We start from the raw sequence: 26043 nt of genomic DNA, 5'->3' as shown, positions 1-26043 counted from the left end.
ACCCTCACCCGCGAAGGATAAGATCCCCCGGAGGGCCGCCAGGACGCAGGAGCTGAGGAAACAGCGAGAACCCCTCGGGCGCCAAAGGGCAGCTCGTTCCTCCCCGGAGTTCGCCAGCGGCCCACCGCGCCCCCGCCTCGCTCGTCACTTTGACCCGAAATGCCCAACTCGGAGCCCCAGGACCGAGCGCTCCGGAGAAGGGCAGGGCGCCGTGTGGGCTTCCCCAGGTCCCCCTCACGCAGGGTCGCCAAGCTTTCTCTCAGCCGCCCCCCCCCCCAGATACCCCGACTTCGGCCCGCGCCCCGCCTCCGCCGCTCGGCCCCCTCGGCCCGCCCCGGGCCCGCGGTGGCGGCAGCGGAGTGTCACGGCGCCATTGCTCTCCTTCCTCCGCTCTGCACCATGTCAGAAAGGAGAAGCGCTTCTTCACGGATGGGGCAGGGGCCGCGGCCTTCAGCCCGGAGGCGCGAGAGTGAGGGGAGACCCGCGCGAGGGAGAGGGCTGAGGGGGGGCGGAGAGGAGGAGGGGAGGTGGCCCGGAGAGGGTGTGGGAGGGGAGGGGAGCCGCACAGCGGCAGCCGCCGCCTCCTCCCCGCGCCCGCCTCAACTTTTTGTACAGCCCAGAGAGGTACCTGCCCCCGGCCCTTCGGGTCCTGCCACGGACTCCACAGGGGAGGACGTGCCGCGGAGTTGGGGACCGACTCCCCCAAGCAGCCCGCTCCTCACCGCGCGGAAGCAAACTTAGCGGCGCGGCCAGCCCCACAGCCATTTTCCCGGGGAAGCCGCCGAGGAGGTGGCTGCGGCGGCGGTTCCTGCAGTTGCTGCCGCTGCCCCACGACTTGCCCCTTCGCCTGCGCTCGCCGCACCGCTTGCCCAGCACCCCCTCCCCACCTCCGAAGCTTCCAACTGCACCGGGACCCCGGGCAGCAGCACGAGCTGCTACTGCCGCTTCGTCCACTCAGTATCCCCCACTTCCCTTCTCCCCACCTACCAACTGCGGGTGAAGTGCGCGCTGTCAGCTCCCGAGTCCTCCGCCCCACTGACCCCCGTGGGCCCCCGTCCGGGCAGCACCACTCCCGGCCGTGGCGGCAGTTCCTGCGCCCGGTTCCCCACTCGCCCGATTTACTGCCACAATCCACCAAATAACAAGCTGTTGAGCAGACTCGCTTCTACACGAACTCCTATTGGCTGCTCATGACGCCGAAGAGCTTCGGATTGGAGCTCGCTACCTGCCGTCCTCATTGGATGTAGCTGTGAAACTTCACGGATTGGTGCGAAAAACAGCAGGTAGGACATCTTCCACTTATGATTGGCTGTTTCCGAAGGCTAACGTTACTGGAGAATCGGGTATTGAGTAAGCAGGTCCTGAAAAATGATTGGTTGATACGACTCCGGATGTGCTTGAGCGAGCACTGATTGGTAAATTGAGGGGTCAGGAAGAGCAGTTCGGCACGAGGATTGGCGGCGAAGTGTCCCATGGAAATCGAACCCGGAGCTGCGGCCAGGATTTGGACGGGGGCGGGGCAGGGTCTTTCCAAGGCGCCTGCGCTAAACCGGCTTCTCGGCGCCATTTTGTCTGAGCGGTGGTGGTCGCAGCTCTATCGCATTTTATGTTTCTGGCGAGAGGAGAGCCGGGGCGTTTTCCTGTAGCTTCATTTTAGTGCAGCACCTGTCCGCCGTTCACTCCGGGACAGCACCTTCTGAAGGTTGGAGGAGTCGGGGACGTGTCAAAAAGGTCGGTTGGAAGCTGTGGATGTCCGAGGGACTGGGGGATGGCGCAGCTTTAGAGGCACCGGCACCGGAAGTGGAAGGGCCGCGCGGCGGCCATGGCAAAGTAAGGTCTCCCTGCGGCGGGGTGGGGAGCGGGGAGGCGGGCGGGTTGAAAGGGGCGAGGCTTTCTCTCCCGCCGCGAGAGAGAAAGGGGCGGAGGAGATGTGCAGGTCTCTTTCTCCGGCCGGGTCCTTTGCATGCCTTTCCAGAGATTTTCTGGAGTCTGCTTTCCGATCAGTTCTTCCTCCCTTTGGAAGTGCGTTTCAGGAGCTTGTCATATCTTCCAGCCAAGTGCCATCTGCTGTGGGCGCCTCCTTAATTAACGCGGGGAAGGCCAAGTTGCTTACACCCATCTGCGTGGGGAGAGAGATTTCCGCGTGCTCCTCACGGGACTAAGCGTAGGGCAAACTGCAGGAATCTGCGGGGTGTGGAACTGGATACCTAGCCCAGGCTCTGCTACTCTAACCTTAGATAGGCGGCCTGTGCCATTCAGCACGAGGCTGATGCTGCTCGGAAGGGAAATGGTAGTGGTTTTGTAGGGACTGAGAACACTTTAAATAAGAGGACCTCCCCGATAGGAACTTAGTTCAGGGCAGCCATTGATTTTGTGCTTGTAGCAGAATTTTTTGTGTTCTGTTAAAACACATTTGAAATGGTGAAGTGGAATTTGAATTGGCAAATTGTTTTAAAGAATGAAATTTTTTAAATGTGAAATATCGTTGAATCTACGTTGAGTAAATTTACTCAAAAAGAAAAACTGTCCAACTAAAATTTTCATTCACAGCAGTGATTTTTCTAAAAATTACTTAAGAGAGTGGAATGAGGCATTTTTGGCACATTGATCTGGATACTTGCTTAAAATTATTCTGTTTCTGTCTCTCTTGTGAGCCCTGTTTCTCAAATTGACCAGTATTGTTAGGTCTCCAGACTAGAAACGATTGTGTGATTTAATAATTTATTGGAGGTTTTTTGGCAGTTGCTCTGAAGAAAACAAGACCATCAGTGAAATATCCTAAGTATTACTGAGGTAAGTTATAATTTCTGCAAAAATTTTTAAAATTGGGTAGACTGTGTGGAAAAGTTTTTATGGACCAGTGCTGTTTATCAGTAGAGCCATAAATAGCAAAAACGGAAGAACCATGGTTAAAAGAAGCTTGGTTTGACCAGGGGTTCAGATGAATCTGTATAATTAGCTTCCTGATGTGATCTTGTAGAATAAAATCTCAAATTAGTACCTATTTATGAGTTTTATCTAGTTATGTGTTCTTCCTATTCCTGAATTTTTTAAATATTTTAACATTTTTATCACAGAATAATACTAATATTTCCATGATTTTTTTCTTCCTAATTAAAAAAAAATTGGCATGTAGACTTAGATATGTCAGTAAGAGTTGAAAAAAAGTGATTTATTTTTTCTTAATAAAATGGTGAATACTGCTGAACTGTCCAGGGGGTAATCACCTATAATTCCACTACCCAACTTAAAACTTACTATCTGATACAAATAATGCATGTCGGTAGGCATTGGGAAAGTACTAAAAAGCCCCAAAAAGAAAAAAAAAGTTTCTTGTATTCTTTCCACCAAAAGTTAATTACACTTTATACTGTAGTTCTGTATAATACAGATGGGTATCTCTTTTTCATCCGCTTTGTCTTATAAAGGTTAGTCTAGTACTGTACTCATTTTATCCCTTGTGTTTTCTTTATGGAAGATACTTGGAACATGGGAAACACTTTGTCCATAAAGCATTTTTCATGGTTGCGTAGTGTCTATAGAATAGATGTACCATACTTTATATGATCTGATACCATAGTTTTTCTATGATAACAATGTATGGTATCCTTGTGCATGTTTTTTTTTTTTTTTTTTTTTTTTTAAAGATTTTATTTGTTTATTTGACAGACAGAGATCACAAGTAGGCAGAGAGGCAGGCAGAGAGAGAGAGGAGGAAGCAGGCTCCCTGCTGAGCAGAGAGTCCGATGCGGGGCTCGATCCCAGGACCCTGGGATCATGACCTGAGCTGAAGGCAGAGTCTTTAACCCACTGAGCCACCCAGGCGCCCCTCCTTGTGCATGTTTTACAAAAGATTGTGCCTGACAGTTGTTGTCTGTTGCTAAAATATCTAGGCATCTAGATCTTTCTGTATATCTTTGCTTATTTGTATAAATTCCTAGAAGTGGAAACATAAGGCCAAAAGGATTATACAGTTAAGTCTTTCATCTTTGTACAGTTTCCATCAGAAAGCTTTGTTCTTACTGCTTATATTTTTTGTTGTCCTTTTTCTTTTCTGTTTTTTCTTCAGCTTTATTTTTCAATTTCTTCCCCTGGGTCTCTTTATTCAAGCAGAATTATAATGTTTAGGTCACACATACAGTAAAATAATTATGAGGATTTTTATTGGCCCTTATAAGTGATTTCTTAAATATAATGTATTTTTCATTCTAGTTAGACATTTGTACAGGGGAATATTTTGCTACACAGAAGTGACATTAGAGGATACTAAAAACAAATACTGTTTTTATGGTATAGTTAGTGAGTTTATTTTATGTTTCCTCGTAGTCATCCTTAAAGTTTTCCATCTTCATGTGCATTCTCTTGGTGCTTTTGTAAACCATCTTAATGTTTTCTTTAACAGTAGTACTTTTCTACTACTAGTAGTAGTAATAGAACATTACTTTTTATCTTCCACAGATGATGCTATCTTAGCCCTCAAAATTTTTTTAATACTGAATTGATTTGTAATTGCTAATATAATACAGATTTAGAGCCCATTGAGAATTCTTAAGGATTTTATGATATATTAATGGAGGGTGACTGTAGATGAATATTAACTGAACAGTCTCTAGACCATCTCTTAGGTATTAATGAAAAAAAATTTCATTATGACAGATTTGTTTTTTGTATTTCAGTGAGCCCAAACTAATAATGTTCCCTACAAAATCAAAGTCACCACAATTTTTAATGGTGTTTCAATGATGAAAAGCTATTTTGAAAACAGAATGATTTATTTGGTCAAGGCTTCAAATGAAGCTCTGTAATTAGCTTTTTAAGGTAGTATTTTACACTGAAATTTGAAAATTAGAACGTTCCTATAGATTTGTTTATCCATTCGTGTTCCCATTTCTGGATTTTTAATCATGGAACACTGAACGTTTTCGTGATTTTTTTTTTAAATTTTTTTTGAGCCCACGTTAAAATAGTTGACATATAGGGATCTCATCAGTATTTAGAGGAGAAATTTTTGTTTCTTTGTTTTTTAAGGAGATTATAAAATAGTCTGTGTTCTGAAGACTCTGGCATACTCGAAACTAAAGAAGTCTTTGTTTTTTAGAATAAGCCTCATTTTGTGGGAAAATGAGGGAACATGTTTCAGTTTTAGGAGACCTGGATCAGGGCGCCTGGGTGGCTCAGTGGGTTGAGCGTCTCTGCCTTTGGCTTGGGTCGTGATCCCAGGGTCCTGGGATTGATCCCCAAGTCAGGCTTTCTGCTTAGCCGGGAGCCTGCTTTTTCCTCTCTCTGCCTTTTTTCTTTTTGATTTGCCTTTTTAATCCATTTTTATAAAACCTAACCCATTTGGGGTATGAGCTTATGAAATTTGAGCCACTTTGTTACATATATCAAATTGTCTTTGATCTCATTTAAATGACTTTTTTTTTTTTTAAGATTATTTATTTGACAGACGGAGATCACAAGTAGGCAGAGAGGCAGGCAGAGAGAGAGGAGGAAGCCGACTCCCTGCTGAGCAGAGAGCCCGATGCTGGGCTCGATCCCAGGATCCTGGGATCATGACCTGAGCCGAAGGCAGAGGCTTTAACCCACTGAGCCACCCAGGCACCCCTCATTTAAATGATTATTTAAAATTTTCCCCATCATAATGCTGGCTTTGAGTTACAAAACAATATGTTTACAGATTGAGGAAAAATAATTAATATACTCAGAAAAAATTATGTATTATAACATTTTTAGCATTTTTAGTTTGCAGTATGTGGTTATATGTATGTTTCCATTACTTTCCTTTTATTAATCCCTTAACTTTGGTAACTCTTATTTTTTATTTTATTTATTTTTTTAAAGATTTTATTTATTCATTTGACACACAGAGATCACAAGTAGGCAGAGAGGCAGGCAGATAGAGAAGAGGAAGCAGGCTCTCCGCAGAGCAGAGAACCCGATGCGGGGCTCAATGCCAGGACCCCGGGATCATGACTGGAGCTGAAAGCAGAGGCTTTAACCCACTGAGCCACCCAGGCGCCCTGGTACCTTTTATTTTTTAAAGAGTAAGTGATTGGAACTACTTACGGAATTTAGGTCTTCTCTATGCCCCCATTAGAATGATAGCTTTTAAAAATAGTTCAGGGATAGCAAAGAAGACAATTCCACCTTTCTAATGTGTAGGTGTGGCCAGGCTTTTTGTGAGAAGGGTGGTTTACAACAAATTTCTTAACTTCTCTGCCCCATCTGTAAAATGGGGATAATATATGTAGAAACTGCCTTATGTTGGTATTAGTATTAAATGAGTTAATGCATGTAAAGTGCTTAGAATGATGTGAAGCATTTAGGAAGCAGATCGTAGATGGTGTTAGTGTGTCTAATGCTTTTATGTACTGTCATTCCGACAGCTTTTAGAAAAATACATTATATTTATATACAGAAATAAAGCTTTTAGACTCTTTGCCTCTCATTCTAGACCTCTCTCTCCAGACTAATTTGTAGTGACACTAAAACTGTCCGTGGTTTCCCTGTACAAACTCTGTGTTTTCCCTAGTCTTTGTTTTTATTCATACTTATACTTTTTTATTCATATTTATACATTCCCATGGCCTAGAATGTTCCTCTGTTACTACATATTCAAACACTGCTTTTTTTTTTTTTTTAAGATTTTTATTTATTTATTTGACAGACATAGATCACAAGTAGGCAGAGAGGCAGGCAGAGAGAGAGGAAAGCAGGTTCCCTGCTGAGCAGAGAGCCTGATATGGGGCTCGATCCCAGGACCCTGGGATCATGACCCGAGCTGAAGGCAGAGGCTTTAACCCACAGAGCCACCCAGGCGCCCCCAAACACTGCTTTTTAAGTGAAACTTCTTCTTTTGATGACCTCTACAGCTTTAGGTAATGTGTCCATATGAATTTCATGTATTTTCTCTTAACATGATTCCTGTCACTTCATCTTACATTGTAGCTTTTTATTCACTTAGATATTCTTCACTAAGTTGGGACATTGTTACAGACTGAGGTTTGTTACTAACAAACCTTGGCACTTAGTAGGCCCTCAGTTGTGGAGAGAAAGCTTATAAAATGGATAGCAGTTTAAAAGGTAATATTTAATAGATGCATGCCAGTGAAAATATGCTTTGTCAGTGTTTGTACACTAGGAACATCTTGCCTGATCAGTTACTTAAAAGATTGCTTGAAGTTTTAGAATTCAGTCAGATTCAGGAACTTGTAGGGAGTAGAGCACTGGGTGGAGGGGGCGCGGCTATCCACAGGTCAGGAGTTTTCACTGGAATGTTTTTATGCTGTTTTTTTAAATAGCGGTATATCTAATTAACTGCAGAGGGATTGGAGGTTTGGTTTGGTTTTAAGTAACTGATTTTTCACAGATCTGCCCACCCACAAATCTTCCTTATCACCAGTGGTCCAAATTTGTGAAAAGTTTGGCCAGGACTTAGAGTACATCTGCTGTCATGACAGAACATAAAAGCCACCTGGCTCAGTCCATAATTTCACTTACAAGTAAAATTTTTCTTATCACCATAGTGCTTCTAGGCATGAAAAGTAGGGGTAATCAGAAGAGGAACTGGGTGAGATATTTCATGAGGACACTTACATGATCCTTAGTTACTGAAATGAGAGGGTCTTGACCTCTAGATTTAGAAGAAATGGGAATGATGAGAAATCAGAGAAGTTAAAATATCAGGCTCATATTAGGCATTCATAAAGCTAAAGTGACAAATATGTACTCTTAGCTCAGAAATTCTCAAATTTCTATAATAGTTCAGTGGGATGTTGAATAAGCATCTTAATATAGGAACACTGCATTTGAAAACCATATGTTCTGTGTTCTAATCATAAGCCTGTTCTCCTTGGTTGTGACCTGGGATACATTACTCTGCTTGAGTGTCTGCTTTTAGAGATAAAGGGCACAGGGCTAGATACTTACACTCTTAATATACTTGGTAGTTCCAATCCAGTACCATATTTTTCAAGTAAGAATTACCAAACATGCTTCTAATATCTGTGTGTCCCCGAAAGGTTAACTGATACTTAACAACCTGTGAGAATCTGAATCCAGTGTTTCAGGCATTGACCCAGTAATTTTATCACTTAGGGATGATTTACTGCCACTCTTATCCCATGGGATTCCTATCGCATCAGATCAAATTCTGACAGAAGCTTTAATGTCCTGTCTGCCTCACTGTTGTAGTTAATAGGCATTCTAATTGCTTTCATTGTTCAATAAAACAGATAGCTGAAATAACAGCTAAGGAAGATCAGTAACTAATTTCATTATAGTGAGATTTCTGTTTTGTGTTTGTGTGTACTGCCCACACATAGCAAATGAAAGTACAGTGTTCTCCAGTATTTTCTGTTAGTTCACTTTTATAAAAAAACAAAAACAACTGTTATGACTGACAATTGATTTCATGACTTACTGTGGATCTCAGCCTGCTTTTTAGGTGGGAAAAAAGGACTAGATAATAATGCCTTACATCATTTGTTAGTTTACTATACTCATAAGTATGATAGCTTAAAAGTTTTAAGATAGAATGAGATAGAAAGTCTTACCTAGAGATACTTCCAGTTTTAAGAGCAAGGGAATTGGGCTATGTGTGTTGGGGCAGGATAGAGGAAACAGCTGAAAGACATCATGGAGTGGAGTTTATTTTCTTTCTTTTCATTGGCTTATGGTTTGTTTCGTAGTGTGTTATTGAGTCTGCTCATCGTAATGGCCCACTTAGGGATTTATGTTTACTTGTATTCAGGGCTATCCAATCCTGTGGAAGCACAAAACAAAATCTTTTCTCCCAAGTTGATTCCCTCAAACCAAACCAAAAATGTTATTTTTTTCTTTATAATATTTGTGTTTCTTAGTTTTATGTGCAATCTTAAAACTACCTCCAATGTTTGTATAATTTTGGTGGCTTAGATCTTGGTCAGACAGGATGGGGGGAGTGGATTTGAAAGAATTTAACAAAAATAAAAGCCATCTTCCTGTTTTTTATTCCTCAGTGTACTGTGTGATACTGTCCTTAAGACCTTTAAATTGCCAAGGAAACCTTGGTAACCAAGGCAGATTTTTTTTTCCCTCTTATATGTGAAGTTCTGCATTTTATTACACAGTCACGAAAAACTTGTCTGTTACCAGTAAATACTTAAGCTACAGAACTTGCTTCTATATGCTGCCAAGTACTTCCTGTTTTGTCAGATTTCCTTTTAGGGGAAAGAATGGATTTAGAGTAGACGAGCCTGAGTTTCATGTTTAAAGCATCTCCCCTGAATTTCAGTTTGGAAGCCACCCAGATATCTAGATGGGGTGGGGATGAGAGGATGGCACATCGTGTTTACAAGTGAAGTCATTTGTCAGAAAGCTTCATTTGGCTTTATATCCTGGAAGAGAGGGTTGCCAGGAAGAAAAAGAAACTTTTTGTTGTCAGAAATAATTAGTGCATGACTTGCCAACTTTATGTCTTGCCTTTAGGCTTTCCATGTCAAATGTATTTCAGTTAGTGAATGAATCATTATATTGCCTCTGAAGGAAGGATCTATGTTCATTTCTAGGAGACTTTTCCTTTAGAATTACAGAAAAACTTCATTCAGCCACACATTTACTCCTTTTTCACTAGGGATAGGTGAAAGGTCAAATGGTGATTCAAGAAGAAATTGGCTACAGTGTGAATACTGAGTATCTTTAGGAGGATGAGTTTGCAGTGAAATGATTTTAAGAATTCTTTTACAACTGAAATTATGAGTAAATAGAACATTTAGTTATAAAGGATGAATTATGTGTTTTTGGCTTTTTGTGGTTTTTTTTCTTTTTTAAGTTTATTTGAGTAATCTCCACTCAACATGGGGATGCAACTCAAGACCCTGAGATCAAAAGTTGCATGCTCCTCAGAAGAATCAATGCTGCCCTCAGTTCATAGTTACTTGTCAAGATTTCAAAACATGAGGCAAAATATGTTTTGGGGGTTGCTATTCAAGAGTATATGGGCAAACACACTAATTTGTTCTAGATTTTTTCTAATAAGAGAGCATATATTTTGTTTCCTTTTGAACAGAATTATAACCAAACTTTACTTGGAGTTAGTATTAAGGGGTAGAAAACTCTATTATGCCTGTTTGAGATAACTCTGGAATTTCTGACCTTCCATAGCTAGATTTTAACTTAAATTGATACCTACATGAATCTGATGATTATTCAGTTTTAGGATTTTTAAATTTGCATTTAGCTATGCTTCCATAATATTACCGTAAATATAGAAGTGTAATTCTTAAACAGACGTATGGAGACAGGATATGTTTTTTTATTATCTAAAGTGGAGACAAATGATATATTTTCAACATTCACAAATAAAATTTAGACTTTTTTGGTACTCAGAAAAAAAAAAGTTGCATGCTCTTCCAACTAAGACAGCTAGGTGCCCCTGTTACTTTTTTCTTGTGAAATGAACTTCTAATTAGGTGTTAATGTGTTAGTGGAACATACTTTAAACCAGAATCCCCTCATATTGCCGATAAGGGAATCTTGTGTTAAGGTTCTTTTGCAATGGGAACCAAGTTCTGAAAATTTTATTTGACTGAATTGACTTAAATTGACTGATTGTCCCTAAGTCAGAGCTAGGTTTCTCTTTCTTTCTTTTTTTTTTTTTTTTTTTTTTTTGAAGATTTTATTTATTTGACAGATAGAGATTGCAGGTAGGCAGAGAGGCAGGCAGAGAAAGAGAGGAGGAAGCAGGCTCCCCGCTGTGCAGAGCCCGATGTAGGGCTCGATCCCAGGACCCTGAGATCATGACCCGAGCCGAAGGCAGAGCCTTTAACCCACTGAGCCACCCAGGCGCCCCTAGGTTTCTCTTTCTTGACCTGTCTGTAAAATAAGAATGATGCTGTTCAGTCTTTGTGCATTTATGCTCTTTGTCCACCCTCATGTTGAAAATATTCAGGAAACTGATGCTGAATTAGATTTGAAACCATCTATCTACGATGAAGTTTCTACCAGAAACGTCCCCCCACCTTTTTTTTTTAAAGATTTTATTTATTTATTTATTTATTTATTTATTTGACAGAGAGATCACAAGTAGGTAGGCAGAGGGGCAGGCCGAGAGAGGGGGAAGCAGGCTCCCCGCTGAGCAGAGAGCCCAACGCGGGGCTTGATTCCAGGACCCCCAGAACCGTCCCTTTTCATTGTTTAAGTATGTGTTCCTATTTCTGTGTGTGTGTGTATGCGTGTGCACGTACGCCTGTTGGTAAGAACTATATTTCTTTGAAATCCAGTGAAAGGGGCGCCTGGGTGGCTCAGTGGGTTGAGCCTCTGCTTTTGGCTCCTGTCGTGGTCTCAGAGTCCTGGGATGGAGCCCAGCATCAGGTTCCCTGCTCAGCAGGGGGCCTGCTCTCCCCGCGCCCCCCCCCACGCGCCGCCTGCTTCTCTGCCTACTTGTGATCTCTCTCTCTCTAAAATAAATAAATCTTTAAAAAAATAAATGAAATAAAATCCAGTGAAAGGAGGTTTTCATCAGTAACCATCATGCCCTGCAACTTTGTTCTCCATTTTGTTTTATTACAGAAATCACATCTCTTGAAACCCTGTTATATTTTCCTTTTACTAAATCCAAATCAGCAATTCTCAAATTTTACTGTATTCACAAGTATCACACCAGGTATTTGTTCAAAATACGAATCCTGAGCCTTACTTTGATTATTGGCATCTCAGAAGTTTTTTCTTGCTAATTTTCTCCTAAATTCACTGATTGGAGATCTCATCTGCCAGATCTCTAGGAAATTGTCCTAGATTCCCTTCCTTGTTTGTCAGAATTTATCTTCCTCCCCCTTCCCAACATACACATTTGTAGTTCAGTGTGTATGTGTATACATATATACACAACACTAAAACATGGACACATGGGACACCTGCCTGGCTTAGTTGGTAGAGCATGCAGCTCTCAATCTCAGGGTTGTAAGTTTGAGCCTCATGGTAGAGATCACTTAAAAATAAAATCTTTAGGGATGCCTGAGTGGCTCAGTTGGTTAAGCAGCTGCCTTCGGCTCAGGTCATGATCCCAGCGTCCTGGGATCGAGTCCCACATCGGGCTCCTTGCTCCGCAGGGAGCCTGCTTCTCCCTCTGACTCTGCCTTCCACTGTGTCTGCCTGTGCTCGCTCTCGCTCGCTCTCTCTCTGACAAATAAATAAATCTTTAAAAAAAAAAAAAATAAAAAAAATAAAATAAAATCTTTAAAAGTCCAAACCCACCAAAGTTCATATTCTGGAACTTTTTTTTTTTTTTTTTAAGATTTTATTGAGCCCGAATGGGGTCTAGGGGGGATCTGGGAGGGAGGGAGAGGGAGAACTGGGCTCCCTGCTCAATGCCAGCCAGTCTCAGGAACCCCAGTATCATGACCTGAGCCAAAGGCAGACCCTTAACCAACTGAGCCACCCACGTGCCCCTGCACTTCTTTTTTACTGACATCGGAACCTGTTAGTGCTACCAAAAAAGGCAAAAAGCAAAAATTGTTCATTGTGTTTTGCAGCAAACTGTTAACATGTACCCTAGCAGGGAGAGTGGCAGTGCAAGGCGTCTTCCCTGAGAACGGCACTCTGCATCCAACTGCCACACCTTAGAACTGTGTCTGTGATCATCTGCCTTTTATCTCAATATATTTTGTGCATCTGTTATCAAGATGCATGCTGAGGTATCAGAAAGGACTAAGAAAGGTTATTTTTGGGGTCTGGGAATGTTCAAAAATTTTTCAGTATTGGGCGCCTGGGTGGCTCAGTGGGTTAAGCCGCTGCCTTCGGCTCAGGTCATGATCTCAGGGTCCTGGGATCAGGGCCCGCATCGGGCTCTCTGCTCAGCAGGGAGCCTGCTTCCCTTCCTCTCTCTCTACCTGCCTCTCTGCCTACTTGTAATCTCTGTCTGTCAAATAAAATAAATAAAATCTTTAAAAAAAAATTTTTTTTTTCAGTATAAATTGTAATTTCTTCATTATGCCATTTTGGCTTATGAAAGGTTTCATAGGAAACGTCTACTTTCTGCTTTTCCAGATGGCAGGGGAAACCTGTACCTTGCTAATGATTTTTGTTTTTCCCACTGGGTAAAGAATTGTATCTTACTTAACTTGTTTATCTTTCTGGCATTATGATACATTATAGGCATCCACGTGTTTCCATTCAATCTTGTGGTCACTTAGTTGCTACTGACTCAGACCAGCCAATCTACTAAAGGTGATAGGTCTTTCTTTATACCTCCAGTTCTTGTATACCATCTCACTTTCTGTAAATTATTAGTATTTCCTTGATGCTGGTTTTTTTTTTTTGTTTGTTTGTTTGTTTAAGATTTTACTTAATTAAGAGGGAGGAAGAGGGACTCTGAAGCAGACTGGCACAGAGCCCTGGGGCTCCACCCCACAACCAAGAAGAGATCATGATCTGAGCTGAAACAGGAATGGGACGCTTGGCCAGCTGAGCCATCCAAGCACTTGTTCTTGGTGATGTCTTAAGAATTTTTCTCTCAGCATACATTAATCTTGAAACCTTGTTGGCTTTTCCTGGTTAAAAGTTTTTAATAATTCCCTTTCCCATATGGATTTTTTTTTTAAGATTTTATTTATTTATTTGACAGACAGAGATCACAAGTAGGCAGAGAGGCAGGCAGAGAGAGAGAGGAGGAAGCAGGCTCTCTGCGGGGCAGACAGCCTGATGCGGGGCTCGATCCCAGGACCCTGGGATCATGACCTGAGCCGAAGGCAGAGGCTTTAACCCACTGAGCCACCCAGGCGCCCCTCCCATATAGATTATATAGTTGAGCTCCCTATTTAAGTGAATTCTGTTTCTAAAATTCTGTTTCCGCATAATAAAAATCAGTGTTCAAATCATACACCTCAGACACAAACTCAAGATGTGTAAGGACCCTTGCTCTTCAGCAACCTGAATGTACTAACCACAGTATACCAGCATTTACTTTTTAAAAGACTTGGTGTTTAGGACACCTGGTTGGCTCAGATTATTAAGTCCTGGGATTGAGCCATGCATTGGGCTCCCTGCTTGGTTGGGAGCCTGCTTCACCCTTTCCTTCTGTTGCCCCTCCTGCTTGTGCTGTCTGTCTCTATAAAATAAACCTTTTCAAAAAATTTAAAAATTAGGGGCGCCTGAGTGGCTCAGGGCGTTAAAGCCTTTGCCTTTGGTTCAGGTCATAATCTCAGAGTCCTGGACTCTCTGCTCGGCGCGGAGCCTGCTTCCCTTCCTCCCTCTCTCTGCCTGCCTCTATGCCTACTTGTGATCTCTGTCTGCCAAATTAATAAATAAAATCTTTTTTTTTTTTTAATTAAAAAAGTTCATATTTATGGAGTGGAAGGATACATATAAATATGGTGGTTACCTCTTGAAAGGGGTGTGGTATAGGGCACCTGGGGGCTCAGCCATTAAGCATCTGCCTCCGGCTCAGGTCATGATCCCAGGAACCTGGGATTGAGCCTTACATTGGGCTCCCCGCTCAGTGGGGAGCCTGCTTCTCCCTCACCCACTGCCCTTGCTGTGTCTCTGGCAAATAAATAAATTAAATCTTTTTTAAAAGGAGGGGTTGGTATAGTTTAAGAAGATAGTTTTGTTATTTGAATTGTCTGTTCAAGTGTTTGCCCATTTTTTAAATTACTATTATTATTATTTTAGAGCGACAGGGAGATCTTAAGTGCTGGAGCCCACACACAGGGCTCAATTCCATAACCCCAGGATCATGACCTGAGCTGAAGTCAAGAGTGGGACACTTTGAGCCACCCAGGTGCCCCAATATATGCCCACTTTGGGGTGGTTGTTTTCTTATTGTTAGAATTTTGAGAGTTCTTTATACATTCTAGACACATGTCCTGTGTCAGGGGATTTGCAGATATTTACCCCTTACAGTTTGCCTTTGTTTTTTTCATTCTCTCAGTGTTTTTAGGAGAGCAGAAGCTTTTAATTTTGGTGAAATTGAGTTTGTCAGTTTTATTTATGTTATCATGCTTTTGGTATGGTATCTGAGAACTCTTTTACACCAATCTGAGAGAGCTTCTGTTTTCTTCCTAGAAAGTTCTAGTTGTATATTTTGGTGTATGATCACTTTGGCTTATGTATTTGGTATAAGTTATGATTTGGTTTTTGGGGTTTGTTTTTGCATGTAGGTGTCCCAATTGTCCCAGCATCAATTGTGAAAAAGTACTGTCCTTCTCCACTGATTTACTTTTCATTTTGTCAATTGACTATTTTTTGTCTCTTTTTAGACTTCCTCTGTTCCATTAATGTCTATTACATGACCTTTTAAGATTTTATTTATTTATTTGACAGAGATCACAAGTAGGCAGAGAGGTAGAGAGAGAGGAGGGAAGTAGGCTCCCAGCCAAGCAGAGAGCCCTATGCGGGGCTCGATCCCAGGTCCCTGGAATCATGACCTGAGTTGAAGGCAGAGGCTTTAACCACTGAGCCACCCAGGCGCCCCTATTATATGACCTTTAGATCTATAGTAAGTCTTTAGACCAGATGGTGTGGGCTGTGTCTTCTAACTTACTCAAAATTGTTTGGGCTATTCTAATTCCTTTTCCCCTATAAATTTTAGAAATCGTTTGTTGATTTCCTACCACCCCCAAAAAGCATGTTGCAAACTGAATTTTACATTGTATTTAGAGATCAGGTTAGGGAGAATTGACAGTACTGTCTTCTAATAAGGTTATGTAGTTCATTGTTGGTATCACCAGTATTTTATAATTTTCATTTTGCCTAAGTATTCCTGTTTTTGATACCATTTTAAATGGTACATGATCCTTATTTTATAGATGAGGAAATTAACTTGCCCAAGGTGACAGAATTATATGACAAAGCTCATCTGAAACCTACAAGGGCTTTAAACTGCTATCCTGGTTTTAATTAGGATTTAGTTTTCTTATTCTGAAGTGGTTTTCAGTAGCAGTAGAGAGAAGCCCTTCTTTTATTAAGAAAAATCCTGTAACAGGGCCACCTGGGTGGCTCATTGGTTAAATGACTAGCTTTGACTCAGATTCTGGGGTCCTTGGATTAAGTCCCACATCAGACTCCCTCTGCTCTTCAGGGAGCAGGCTTCTCCCTCTCCCTGCCACTCCCCCTGCTTGTACTGGCTCTCTGTCAAATAAAATAATAAAATCTTTATTTAAAAAAGTCCTATTACAATGCTTCCATTAAAAAAAAGTTCGGGGCGCCTGGGTGGCTCAGTCATTAAGTGTCTGCCTTCAGCTCAGGTCCTGATCCCAGGGTCCTGGGATTGAGCCCCACATCAGTATCCCAGCTCGGCGGGAAGCCTGCTTCTCTCTCTCCCACTTCCCCTGCTCGTGTTCCCTCTTCCGCTGTGTCTTTGTCAGATAAATAAATAAAACCTGTGGCTCAGCGGGTTGGGCCGCTGCCTTCGGCTCAGGTCATGGTTTTGGGGTCCTGGGATCGAGTCCCGCATCGGGCTCTCTGCTCGGCGGGGAGCCTGCTTCCCTCTCTCTCTCTCTGCCTGCCTCTCCGTCTAGTTGTGATTTCTCTCTGTCAAATAAATAAATAAAATCTTTAAAAAAAAAATTTAATTCCCCAGAAGTTAAGTATTTTCTGAGTTTTCGCATTTACAGATCTGTCCAAATCATAAACCACGTTCACCATTAGAAGCCCCCAATGGATACAGTTGTGATCCAGTGTTTGAGAGTCCCGTGCTCACAAGCAGAGGGAGAAAGGATCCAAACAAGCTCCACCCTCAAAAGCCAGCTTGATCTCCAGACCCTGAGGATCATGACCTGAACCAGAGTCAAGAGTTGCTGCTTAAATGACTGAGCCACCCAGGCTGTCTCCTTGACATTTTTTAAAAGTATGCCTTATCCTCCAGTTAACTAGGATTATTTCAATTTTTATTATGACTTCAGTTTTTTTAAAAATGTAACTTTAATCATTTCAGTGCCTACTGTGTTACTGCTCTAACCCAGTGGAGATACAGAGACATGATTTTCGAATAACTCCCATGGGCAGGGGAGGAGGGCAAACTTAATTTATTAATTATTTAATTTGTTAAATTGGATTTAAATAATTTATTATAGTGAATTTATTAATTACAATTTATTTATTATAATTTATTATAGTGAACACCATAATAAATGCATACTTTGGTAGAACAAAGGTAGAACAAAGGTAAGGGTTAAGAATAGCTGCACTCGGGACGCCTGGGTGGCTCAGTTGGTTGGGCAGCTACCTTCGGCTCAGGTCATGATCCCAGCGTCCTGGGATCAAGTCCCACATCGGGCTCTTGCTCGGCGGGGAGCCTGCTTCTCCCTTTGCCTCTGCCTGCCATTCTGTCTGCCTGTGCTCGCTCTCTCCCCTCTCTCTCTGATAAATAAATAAAATCTTTTAAAAAAAAAAAGAATAGCTGCACTCATGCACACTTGATATTTTAAACTTCCCTTTTTCAAAAGAAAATAGTTGGGGGCGCCTGGGTGGCTCAGTGGGTTAAGCCGCTGCCTTCGGCTCAGGTCATGATCTCAGGGTCCTGGGATCGAGTCCCGCATCGGGCTCTCTGCTCAGCGGGGAGCCTGCTTCCTTCTCTCTCTCTCTCTCTGCCTGCCTCTCAGTGTACTTGTAATTTCTCTGTCAAATAAACAAATAAAATCTAAAAAAAAAGAAAAAGAAAATAGTTGTGGCTCAGTTGGTTGGGCAGCTGCTTTTGGCTCCGGTTATGATCCTGCAGTGATGGGATCAAGTCCCATATCTGCATCCCTGCTCTCCCCAGGGGTGGGGGGTGGTTTGCTTCTCCCTCCTGACTTCTCCCCTCTCATGCTCTCTCTCTCTGTCATTCTGTCTCCCAAATGGATAAATAAAATCTTAAAAATATAAAAGAAATAGTTTGACAGCTTTTATGGGAAACACATAAAGGACTGAGAGGGAGAATCAGATAATCATTTTAGAAAGCTTTCTTTGGCAGGTGGTGGAAGTCCTTAGGAAAAACTACTTAATAATCTAGGCATTGCAGATACAATATAGATAATGGTAGAGTAAAGGAAAGTAAAATAAAATAAGAGATCAAGTCTGGGTTCCATTTCCAAAGGTCAGAAATTCAGTAGAGAAATAATACCTGATTGAGTGTTCTACATTAAGACTTGATTTCATTTGTGGATTTACTCTTAGTTTCTTAATAGCATTTGGGAAGTGGGTGTTTTTGCAAATTGAGAAGAAAATGTTAATTCATAATCTTAATTTGAATATCAAAACATATTGATGACCTACAACTTGATTTTTGTCATTTTCAGATCTCTGTATGAATAATGGAAGTAGAAGCAAGTGGATAGGCTTATCATGTAAGTGCTTTAATAGTCCTAAATATATTTTATTATTTATAATCTCTAAACCAAAAATTTATTCTTTAAAACACTTTTGATTTCTCTTTTTTTAGGTAACAATATCAGGAAAGTTTATAATAATAAGGTACTGGAGCAGGAGAGGGATAAGCAGGGTCCATGCTCACAGGGAGCTAGGTGCAGGGCTTGATCCCAGGACCCTGAGAAGATGATCTGAGCCGAAGGCAGATGCCTAACTGACTGAGCTTCCCAGGTACCCCGGTACTGTATCTTTCCTGAAAATAAATTTGTAGTGTTTTGGGGTTTTTTTGTTTTGTTTTTGTTTTGTCAGAGGTAGAGCATAAGCAGGAGGAGCAGCAGGCAGAGGGAGAAGCAGGCTACCTGCTAAGCAAGTAGCCCATCAGGACTTGATCCTAGGAATTTGGGATTATGACCTGAGCCGAAGGCAGATGTTTAATTGACTGAGCCACCCAGGTGTTGTGTCCCTATAGTCTTATCATAAAATGTACCAGCCTCCCCCACCCCCGCCACCTTCCGAGGCTAAATGTATTGCTACAGTGCAGTTAAAGGTGCTCCCAATGTTAAATTTAAATTACTAATCCCCATATAGAATACATATATAAGACAACTGCTTTGTAATAGTTAAAGAACCAAGTGTATCTGGTTATACAGTTTTAGATTTATGTGATGTTATGGCATCTATAGTTTCATATCTGTTTAAACTTAGGTTTATTGCTGTCTGTTCTTTTAAGGCACTGTAAGTTATACTGTTGTGAATTTTTTTCTTAAGAAAGATGTGCCCAACTTGGGATGTGAATTCACAGCCCTGAAGTGTAGAGTCACATGCTCTACCACCTGAGCCAGGCAGGTGCCCTATACTGATGTGAATTTAAAAACAAATATATTCACAGCATAATAGAATATTTATGTGCCATTCATAGTTTGGAAATGTATAGAATGGCCATTAGATTGGCTTAGGGATAGTCAGCTTACTGATTAGGTGTATAGATAGATCCAATTTAATACTGTTTAGGTGTTTGTCATTCCTAGTTAAATGTGTAAATTATAAAATGTAGTGTGTAATTTTACATAAAAGCCATGATAATGAGATAATAGTTTTACGTTGTTTGTATAGTAGTTAGCTATTCATGTATAATGATTTGCTATTTGAACTTCACAGATGTTCAAAGTCCAGCAGTATCCTGCTGCCAAACTCAGTGAGTAGATTACCTTCTTAGGAAAGCAGCAGTTGGAGTGATACTGGCATGAGCCCAGTAAAGGGTGTGTATACCTGACATACTTGGCCTAAGTTACAAACTGTTTCTTCTTCTCTGAGTACTGCCGTCAGGTTATGATAGTTCTTGGTGGCCTCAATACTGATTATATTCTAACTTCTTACATTGCATAAATTATGGGTACTTTCACTGAACTCTACAGACCATGAAATTTTTGAAGTGACAGAAGAGAGACTTTCTGGATCCTTAAATCCACTCTTCACCAAAATGAAAGGGGGAATAAATTCACCAACCTTCTCCAACCTAAAACATCTTTCTTGGATGTCACACTTAAAAGTTAGCTGTAGCTGGGGCACATGGGTGGCTCAGTGGTTTAAAGCCTCTTGTCTTCAGCTCAGGTCATGATTGCAGGGTCCTGGGATAGAGCCCCACATCACATCGGGCGCTCTGCTCAGCGGGGAGCCTACTTCTGCCCCCCACCCCCGCCTGCCTCTCTGCCTACTTGTAATCTCTGTCAAATAAATAAATTAAAAATCTTAAAAAAAAAAAATAAAGGTTAGCTGTGGCTGATGACCAGCTATCATTTCACTAAATACAAAACTGGGTAATGGCATCAAGTAATACTTACTGAGTTGGTAGGGACTTAACTGCACAAAACCAACAATAAGTGATCTTTACATTCTAGGTGAATGATGAATGGAGCTTTGAATTAATGATTCCAAAGCTGCTTTTTACAGTATCTTCAGTAAGCATAAACTTTCATTTTAATACCAAGTAAATAAATATGTACTCAAATATTCCCACCAACTTCAATTGTTACAAGACAAAAATTTAATGAAAATTGGTAGATAATCCACAGGGCTAAAGAGTTATTACATGGGACTGTATTAGAAATTTAAAATAGGTGCTGAAATGTTACATATTATCATCATCTGATTCATCTTCTTCCTTCAATGATTCCTGTTAAGAGAAAGTGTTTAAAATCAATTTTTAATATTGTTACAACCTGAATCTATTAAGCACTTGTCATTGAAAATTCTTTATAACTGAAGATGAACAATGACTTAAGATGACCTACCCAAGGAAAGAAAAGGGTAATTAAGTGCATCTTATTCTAATAATCAACTGACTATATTCTTGATAGAACACACAATATGAAATATTCTTGTTTCAATATGAAACAATATGAAAGCATTAAATGTCCTGAAAAATCCTTAACTATTTTCACATACAACATTTTTGTAACCAGGGCAACCCTATCCCCACTGAAGATAAGCCAGAAAATTTCTAACCTTTGTTCAGTTCAACTCTTAAGTGTTATTTAACAGAAATCAACCAAGTTCCTTTATTATTCAACACTTACTTTCATACCTTTAGCTAGAATTGTCACATGCTGTAGCTTACCTTTGCATATTTCTCTGCCTCTTCCTTTATATCTTTGGGAACAATTTCATGTCTTCCTTTAGTTACTGCAAATTAAGTCAGATTTTTAAATGAATTAGAAATGACGACTACATTGTGATTTCCAACACAATTAACTACCCAATCCATAGGTATAATCCATCTAGTGTTAAAAATTGTTGGGGCGCCTGGGTGGCTCAGTCGTTAAGTGTCTGCCTTCAGCTCAGGTCGTGATCCCAGGGTCCTGGGATCAAGCCCTGCATTGGGCTCTCCCCTCGGCAGGAGGTCTCTCCCTCTCCCATTCCCCCTGCTTGTGTTCCCTTTCTTGCTGTGTCTCTCTCTGTCAAATAAATAAATAAAATATTTTTTTAAAAAAATTGTACTGTGAGTAATACAACAAGCTCAGAAGTCTTTTTTGTGTTTTCTCCACGTAAGATTAAATCTATCCAAATTTAGCTCTTAAGAAAACAAGTAAATTATACAATGATTTATCCTGATGCTATGATAAATTCTGAGCGTTGTGCAGCATGATTAATTTTTATTAATTTTTGAAACCCCGTCCATGGTTAATACTGCAAGAAAAAAATGGTGATTCTCAGTAAATGGATGCTTCAGAAAAGTACATTAGTCAATTAAGCAGAACTTCCCCTTCAAAAATAACTACCTTGTAAATTTGTTCTGGACTGCTTTATATTAGAAAGGCACTGAGTGGTAAAACATACTTCGGTACTACCCACTGCGCTTGAACTTATGCATGTTTCATGACTCAGCAATTCGACTCTTAGGTATATTTCCAAAGAAATGCTACATTTGTGTACCAAAATTATTACACAAGACATCCACAGCTACACTATAGTTAAAAATGAAAGAGCATCAGAAGAAATGAATAAATTGTGTGGTATTTGGACAACAAAATACTATAAAGCAAGGCAAATGAACAAATACTGTACACCACACATGACTTACACAAATAATGCTTAAGTAAATCAGGGATAAAAGAATATATGTACTATGTACATATATACACTGTATAATTCACTCACATAAAACTGAATAGGCAAAACTATGAGTTAGAATTCAGAGTAGTGGTTACATTTGGGGACAAGCTACAGAACTATAAATTCAAAGAATCTAAGGGTTAAAAAAAAAAAAAAGAATCTAAGGGAACTGGTCTCTTTTTGACCAGAGAGCGAACAGTGATTACATGAGAATATCCATGTTGTGACAGTTCATCAATTCAGCTGTTCTTTACGTACTTTTCTATACATACATGTCATTACCAAATTATTTTTAATTTTTAAAAAGGAAAAAAGCCCCCCCAATTTTAAATTGTTTGATACAGATGACTCAGAGCAAATAAATGTACAAAAATAACTTACTTTCACCAACCCAGCTGAGCTCTAGTTCAAAAGCTTTATCCTTAACTTCATCATGTACTATGTAAATTCTAGAACACAAAAGGGAAAATTAACATTTACTTGGTCATTACAAACATGTACCTAGTCAGCACAAATTAAAACACCCATCCCTAACACAAATATTTATAAAATTTATAGACACATTACAGTTTATATTTAGGAACACTCCTAGAAAAGACAATATAGGCTGAGTGGCTCAGTCAGTTCACCATCAGACTCCTGATTCTGGCTCAGGTCGTAATCCTCAGGGTCATAGGATAGATGGGCTCCATACTCAGCACCAGGACTTAAGAGTCTCCCTCTACCCCCAGACCTTCCCCAGGTCTCTCTCTCGCTCTGTTTCTAAAATAAATTAAGTCTTTAAAAAGAAAAGACAATACACAGAGATGGATATAAAATTAAATACTACAAAGGAGTGTTTACAACCTACGTTGTTTGATAGTGTTGTATTGTAGACACACAACTCAAAAAGATACCTCAAAAGGAACACAGATTCAAATGGGAAAAGGCCATTATTACAACTGTACCTTTTCAGGATATTTGTTTATTCCTTTCAGTAAATGATTTTTAAAACAAATTATTGGCTTGCAATTATTAGAGGTCTCTTCAATCTGAAGCTTCTTAGCAGGTATCTTTTTAAACCCCTTATCCATTTTATAAGAACTATATGCCCCTTAACCTGGGCTTCAAATTATAATACATGCCAAACTGTAATTTAAAAAAAAAAAAAAAAAAGGGGAGGCACTGGGATTGAGAGGCTCAATTGCCTCTCTGCCCTGATCTCTGTCAGATAAATAAATAAAATCCCTTAAAAAAAAAAAAAAAAGAGGCACTGTCACAACATTAAATTAAGTACCAGAGCAAAGCTTTCTTATTTTACCTTTCCGAACATTTTCACACACTTTACTTTGGAGGATATTTTTAAAGCCTTGCTATAGAACAAGAAAGCATCTTAATTTTCTAGACTAAGTAAAAGATACACAGTGCTCCATTTTATTAAATGATAAGGGAAAGGTTTTCCTACATGGAACTAATTAGTGTCTACTGTTACATCTAAACATAGAAGGGTGTGGTAAGGGCTGATTTCCAGAAGCACTCCTCAGTGCAGGAAATGGAATTTATCACATTTAAACTGTTGTACAGGGGTACCTGGGTAGCTCAGTTGAGCATCCAACCTGTTTTCCACTCAGGTCATGAATACAGGGTTGTGAGACTGAGCAAGTTGGACTCTGCACTGGGTGTGCAGCCTTGCATAGGATTCTCTCTGTCCCTCTACCTCTGCTCTGTCCCTCTCTTAATAAAAAATAGTACTAATAAGCTGCTGTACAACTCAGTGAGGATTCTTTATCTCCCAAATGGTTCTACTGTAAGATAATTCCCAGAGCTCCTCATGTTAAGTGACAATCACAGAATAGGTTCTGCTGCTTCACAACTGGAAAGAGGAGAAAGGTCTCTTGGTCAAACAGGGGTAGGGAGGAGATAATATGGCAGCAGCAAGAATGGTGACAAAATCATAAAACACTTAAGCATGTTATTGCAACTATCAGTTTTAGAAGATATTAAGAATACCACTTAAATATGTAATGGAGCCTGTAGGACTTTATTTTTCTCGCATGAATTATAAAACCTGAGACATCTGCACAAACTACTGCCTAGACCATGTCAATTTTGTTCTAATGTGGAATAGTATGTTTATTATTTTTAAATCTGAAAAGCTGGCCGCAAAACTAGCGTTTTACTGTATTTTTTTTTTTTTAAATACCCCATGCCTACATTCTTTGATCTGGAAGAATCATGAATTCTGAAGCATTCCACTCAGGTTTATGGACTTAGTTGATACATACTGTAGTCACACAAGCATTCTACACTAAGTACCTGTATGTAACATGAACCACTTCAGGGTTTCTTAAAGCTGTTCTTAAATGTACTGAAATACTCTTCTCATCTTCTTAGAAAAGCCTTTATGATTAACATACTTGCCCCCCCCAAAAACTGACCGTATAAAGGAGCCAGCTTCATGTGTAGAAATAACTGTCAACCTAAAATAAAGTTTTTAAACCAAATTCCTATTATTGGGACTTCTGAGATTTGAGAAAGTAGGAACTAGCAAATGAAGCTCCTAGAGGTCCACACTGTATCCTCCTACTCTTGAATTCTTTTACCTACATAGTTCTGTCAAAAGTTGTTTTTTCACATCCCCGTTCACTGGCATTTGAAATATGAGTATTCTCCTTACTGAGATTTTTTAGAACGTTAAACTCAACTTCTAAAAATCTGGCATGACATTATTTCAAAATAAAACAGGCCTTTAGAATTAATGTATAAGGTTAAATGAAATAGTTTTGTCAATGATAATTAAAATTCCAGCTTACATTTTTGCAACTTCTTTAACAACATCACGGCAGGTCATTTCTTTCATCTATAAAAAATAAAATATTGAGTCATGAGTCAAAAGAAGAACTTTCCACTTACATTAACTATTTTCAGATTCTTTACACAACTGTCAATAACCCATACTTTTGACATAGGGTCTCAGACAAAAAATCAAAACCATAATACTGTATTAAGAATACCAGTCTTGGGGCACCTGGGCGGCTCAGTGGGTTCAAGCCTCTGCTTTCAGCTCTCTTCATGATCCCAGGGTCCTGGGATTGAACCCCACATGGCGCTCTGCTCAGCAGGGAGCCTGCTTCCCCCACCCCCGCAACCCCTCTCTCCCTACTTGTGATCTCTTGTCTGGCAAATAAGTAAATAAAATCTTAAAAAAAAAAAAAAAATACCAGTCTTGTCAGGAAATACACAAACCTAGTATGTGGGACTAACTACAAAAACAATTGACATGGGCTTCAAAAAATTAGTACTGGTGGCTCAGGTCCAAATCTGGTTTTGGCTCGGGCGGTGATCTCAAGTTGGTGAAATCAAGCCCCGAGTCGGGCTCTGCGCTCAGAGCCAGCTTGAGATCTCCCTTTCCCTGAAAAAATAAACTGGTACTGGGAGAAGGGTAAGACTTACTTGTTTTTGAGAGAGAAAGGGGAAGGGAGAGCAGGTGTTGGGATGGGGAAGGGCAGAGGGAGAAGCAGACTCCCTGCTGGGCAAAGAGCCTGACACAGGACTCCCTCAGTCTAGCACCCTGGGATCATGACCTGAGCTGAAGGCAGATGCTTAACCAACTGAGTTACCCAAGCACCACCCTCCTTTAGGGTAAGACTTAAAATAGAAGAGATATAATTGAAATTCGAAGTGTTAGTCTTAATTATATCATGGTTTGAAAAAGTTACAAAATGATCCTTGAGAATACTGAGGCAGTTTGTAGACTAAATATCTGATATCTTAGGTGTGATAATGATAATCTACAGAGATGAACACTGAGGCATTTAGGGATATAGTGTCACTGTAACTGTTTCAAATAGTTCAGGAAAAAAACAAATGGATAAAACTGGAAAATAGGGTGGGAAGTGGAAGGGCCTGGTGGTGGATATTAAGGAGGGCACGTATTGCATGGAGCACTGGCTGTGTCTTGGAACACTGAAAAAATAAAATTAAAAACAAATAAAAACAGGAAAATAACTTCAATGTACATGGAGATAGTTGTGTTATTATCTTTTCTGATGTTTACACATTTTTTCATGTTAATTTGGGGGTGAAGTAAAAGGTACCTTCATATCTTTCCCCTTATAGGCATAGATT

The 26043-nt window shown here is 40.4% G+C and overlaps 2 protein-coding genes and 1 long non-coding RNA gene across 6 annotated transcripts in view; 1 reads left to right on the top strand and 2 right to left on the bottom strand.

Moving 5' to 3' along the window:
- Window positions 1–1129, bottom strand: part of ARID4A (AT-rich interaction domain 4A) — a 63622-nt gene extending 62493 nt beyond the window's left edge. For 2 of the 3 annotated variants that reach the window (XM_059182194.1, XM_059182196.1), the window contains exon 1: window positions 988–1129. The gene's annotated coding sequence lies outside the window, so the exon portion shown is untranslated. Of the gene's footprint in view, window positions 1–8; window positions 286–987 lie in introns of those variants that run through there. The other variant, XM_059182195.1, reaches the window with a different exon arrangement.
- A 401-nt stretch (window positions 1130–1530) lies between these two features.
- LOC131836624 (uncharacterized) lies at window positions 1531–21318 on the top strand. Of its 2 annotated transcripts, XR_009355703.1 has the most exons (5): window positions 1531–1830; window positions 2743–2793; window positions 18255–18302; window positions 18398–18563; window positions 19483–21318. It is a non-coding gene; the product is annotated as an uncharacterized LOC131836624 (long non-coding RNA). The 2 variants fall into 2 exon arrangements; XR_009355702.1 differs by lacking the exon at window positions 19483–21318 and having other exon boundaries at window positions 18398–18605.
- PSMA3 (proteasome 20S subunit alpha 3) overlaps window positions 20346–26043 on the bottom strand; it is a 26060-nt gene continuing 20362 nt past the window's right edge. Inside the window, exons 8-11 of the mRNA XM_059182197.1 lie at window positions 24729–24775; window positions 22318–22385; window positions 20942–21006; window positions 20346–20497 (exon numbers count right to left, since the gene is read on the bottom strand). Of these exons, the coding sequence (XP_059038180.1) occupies window positions 20453–20497; window positions 20942–21006; window positions 22318–22385; window positions 24729–24775 (225 nt within the window). The 3' untranslated portion in view covers window positions 20346–20452. The remainder of the gene's footprint in view (window positions 20498–20941; window positions 21007–22317; window positions 22386–24728; window positions 24776–26043) is intronic.

The sequence above is a fragment of the Mustela lutreola genome, chromosome 7 (assembly GCF_030435805.1).
Source record: "Mustela lutreola isolate mMusLut2 chromosome 7, mMusLut2.pri, whole genome shotgun sequence".
Lineage (NCBI taxonomy): Eukaryota > Metazoa > Chordata > Mammalia > Carnivora > Mustelidae > Mustela > Mustela lutreola.
This window is presented reverse-complemented; position numbering and strand designations above follow the sequence as displayed.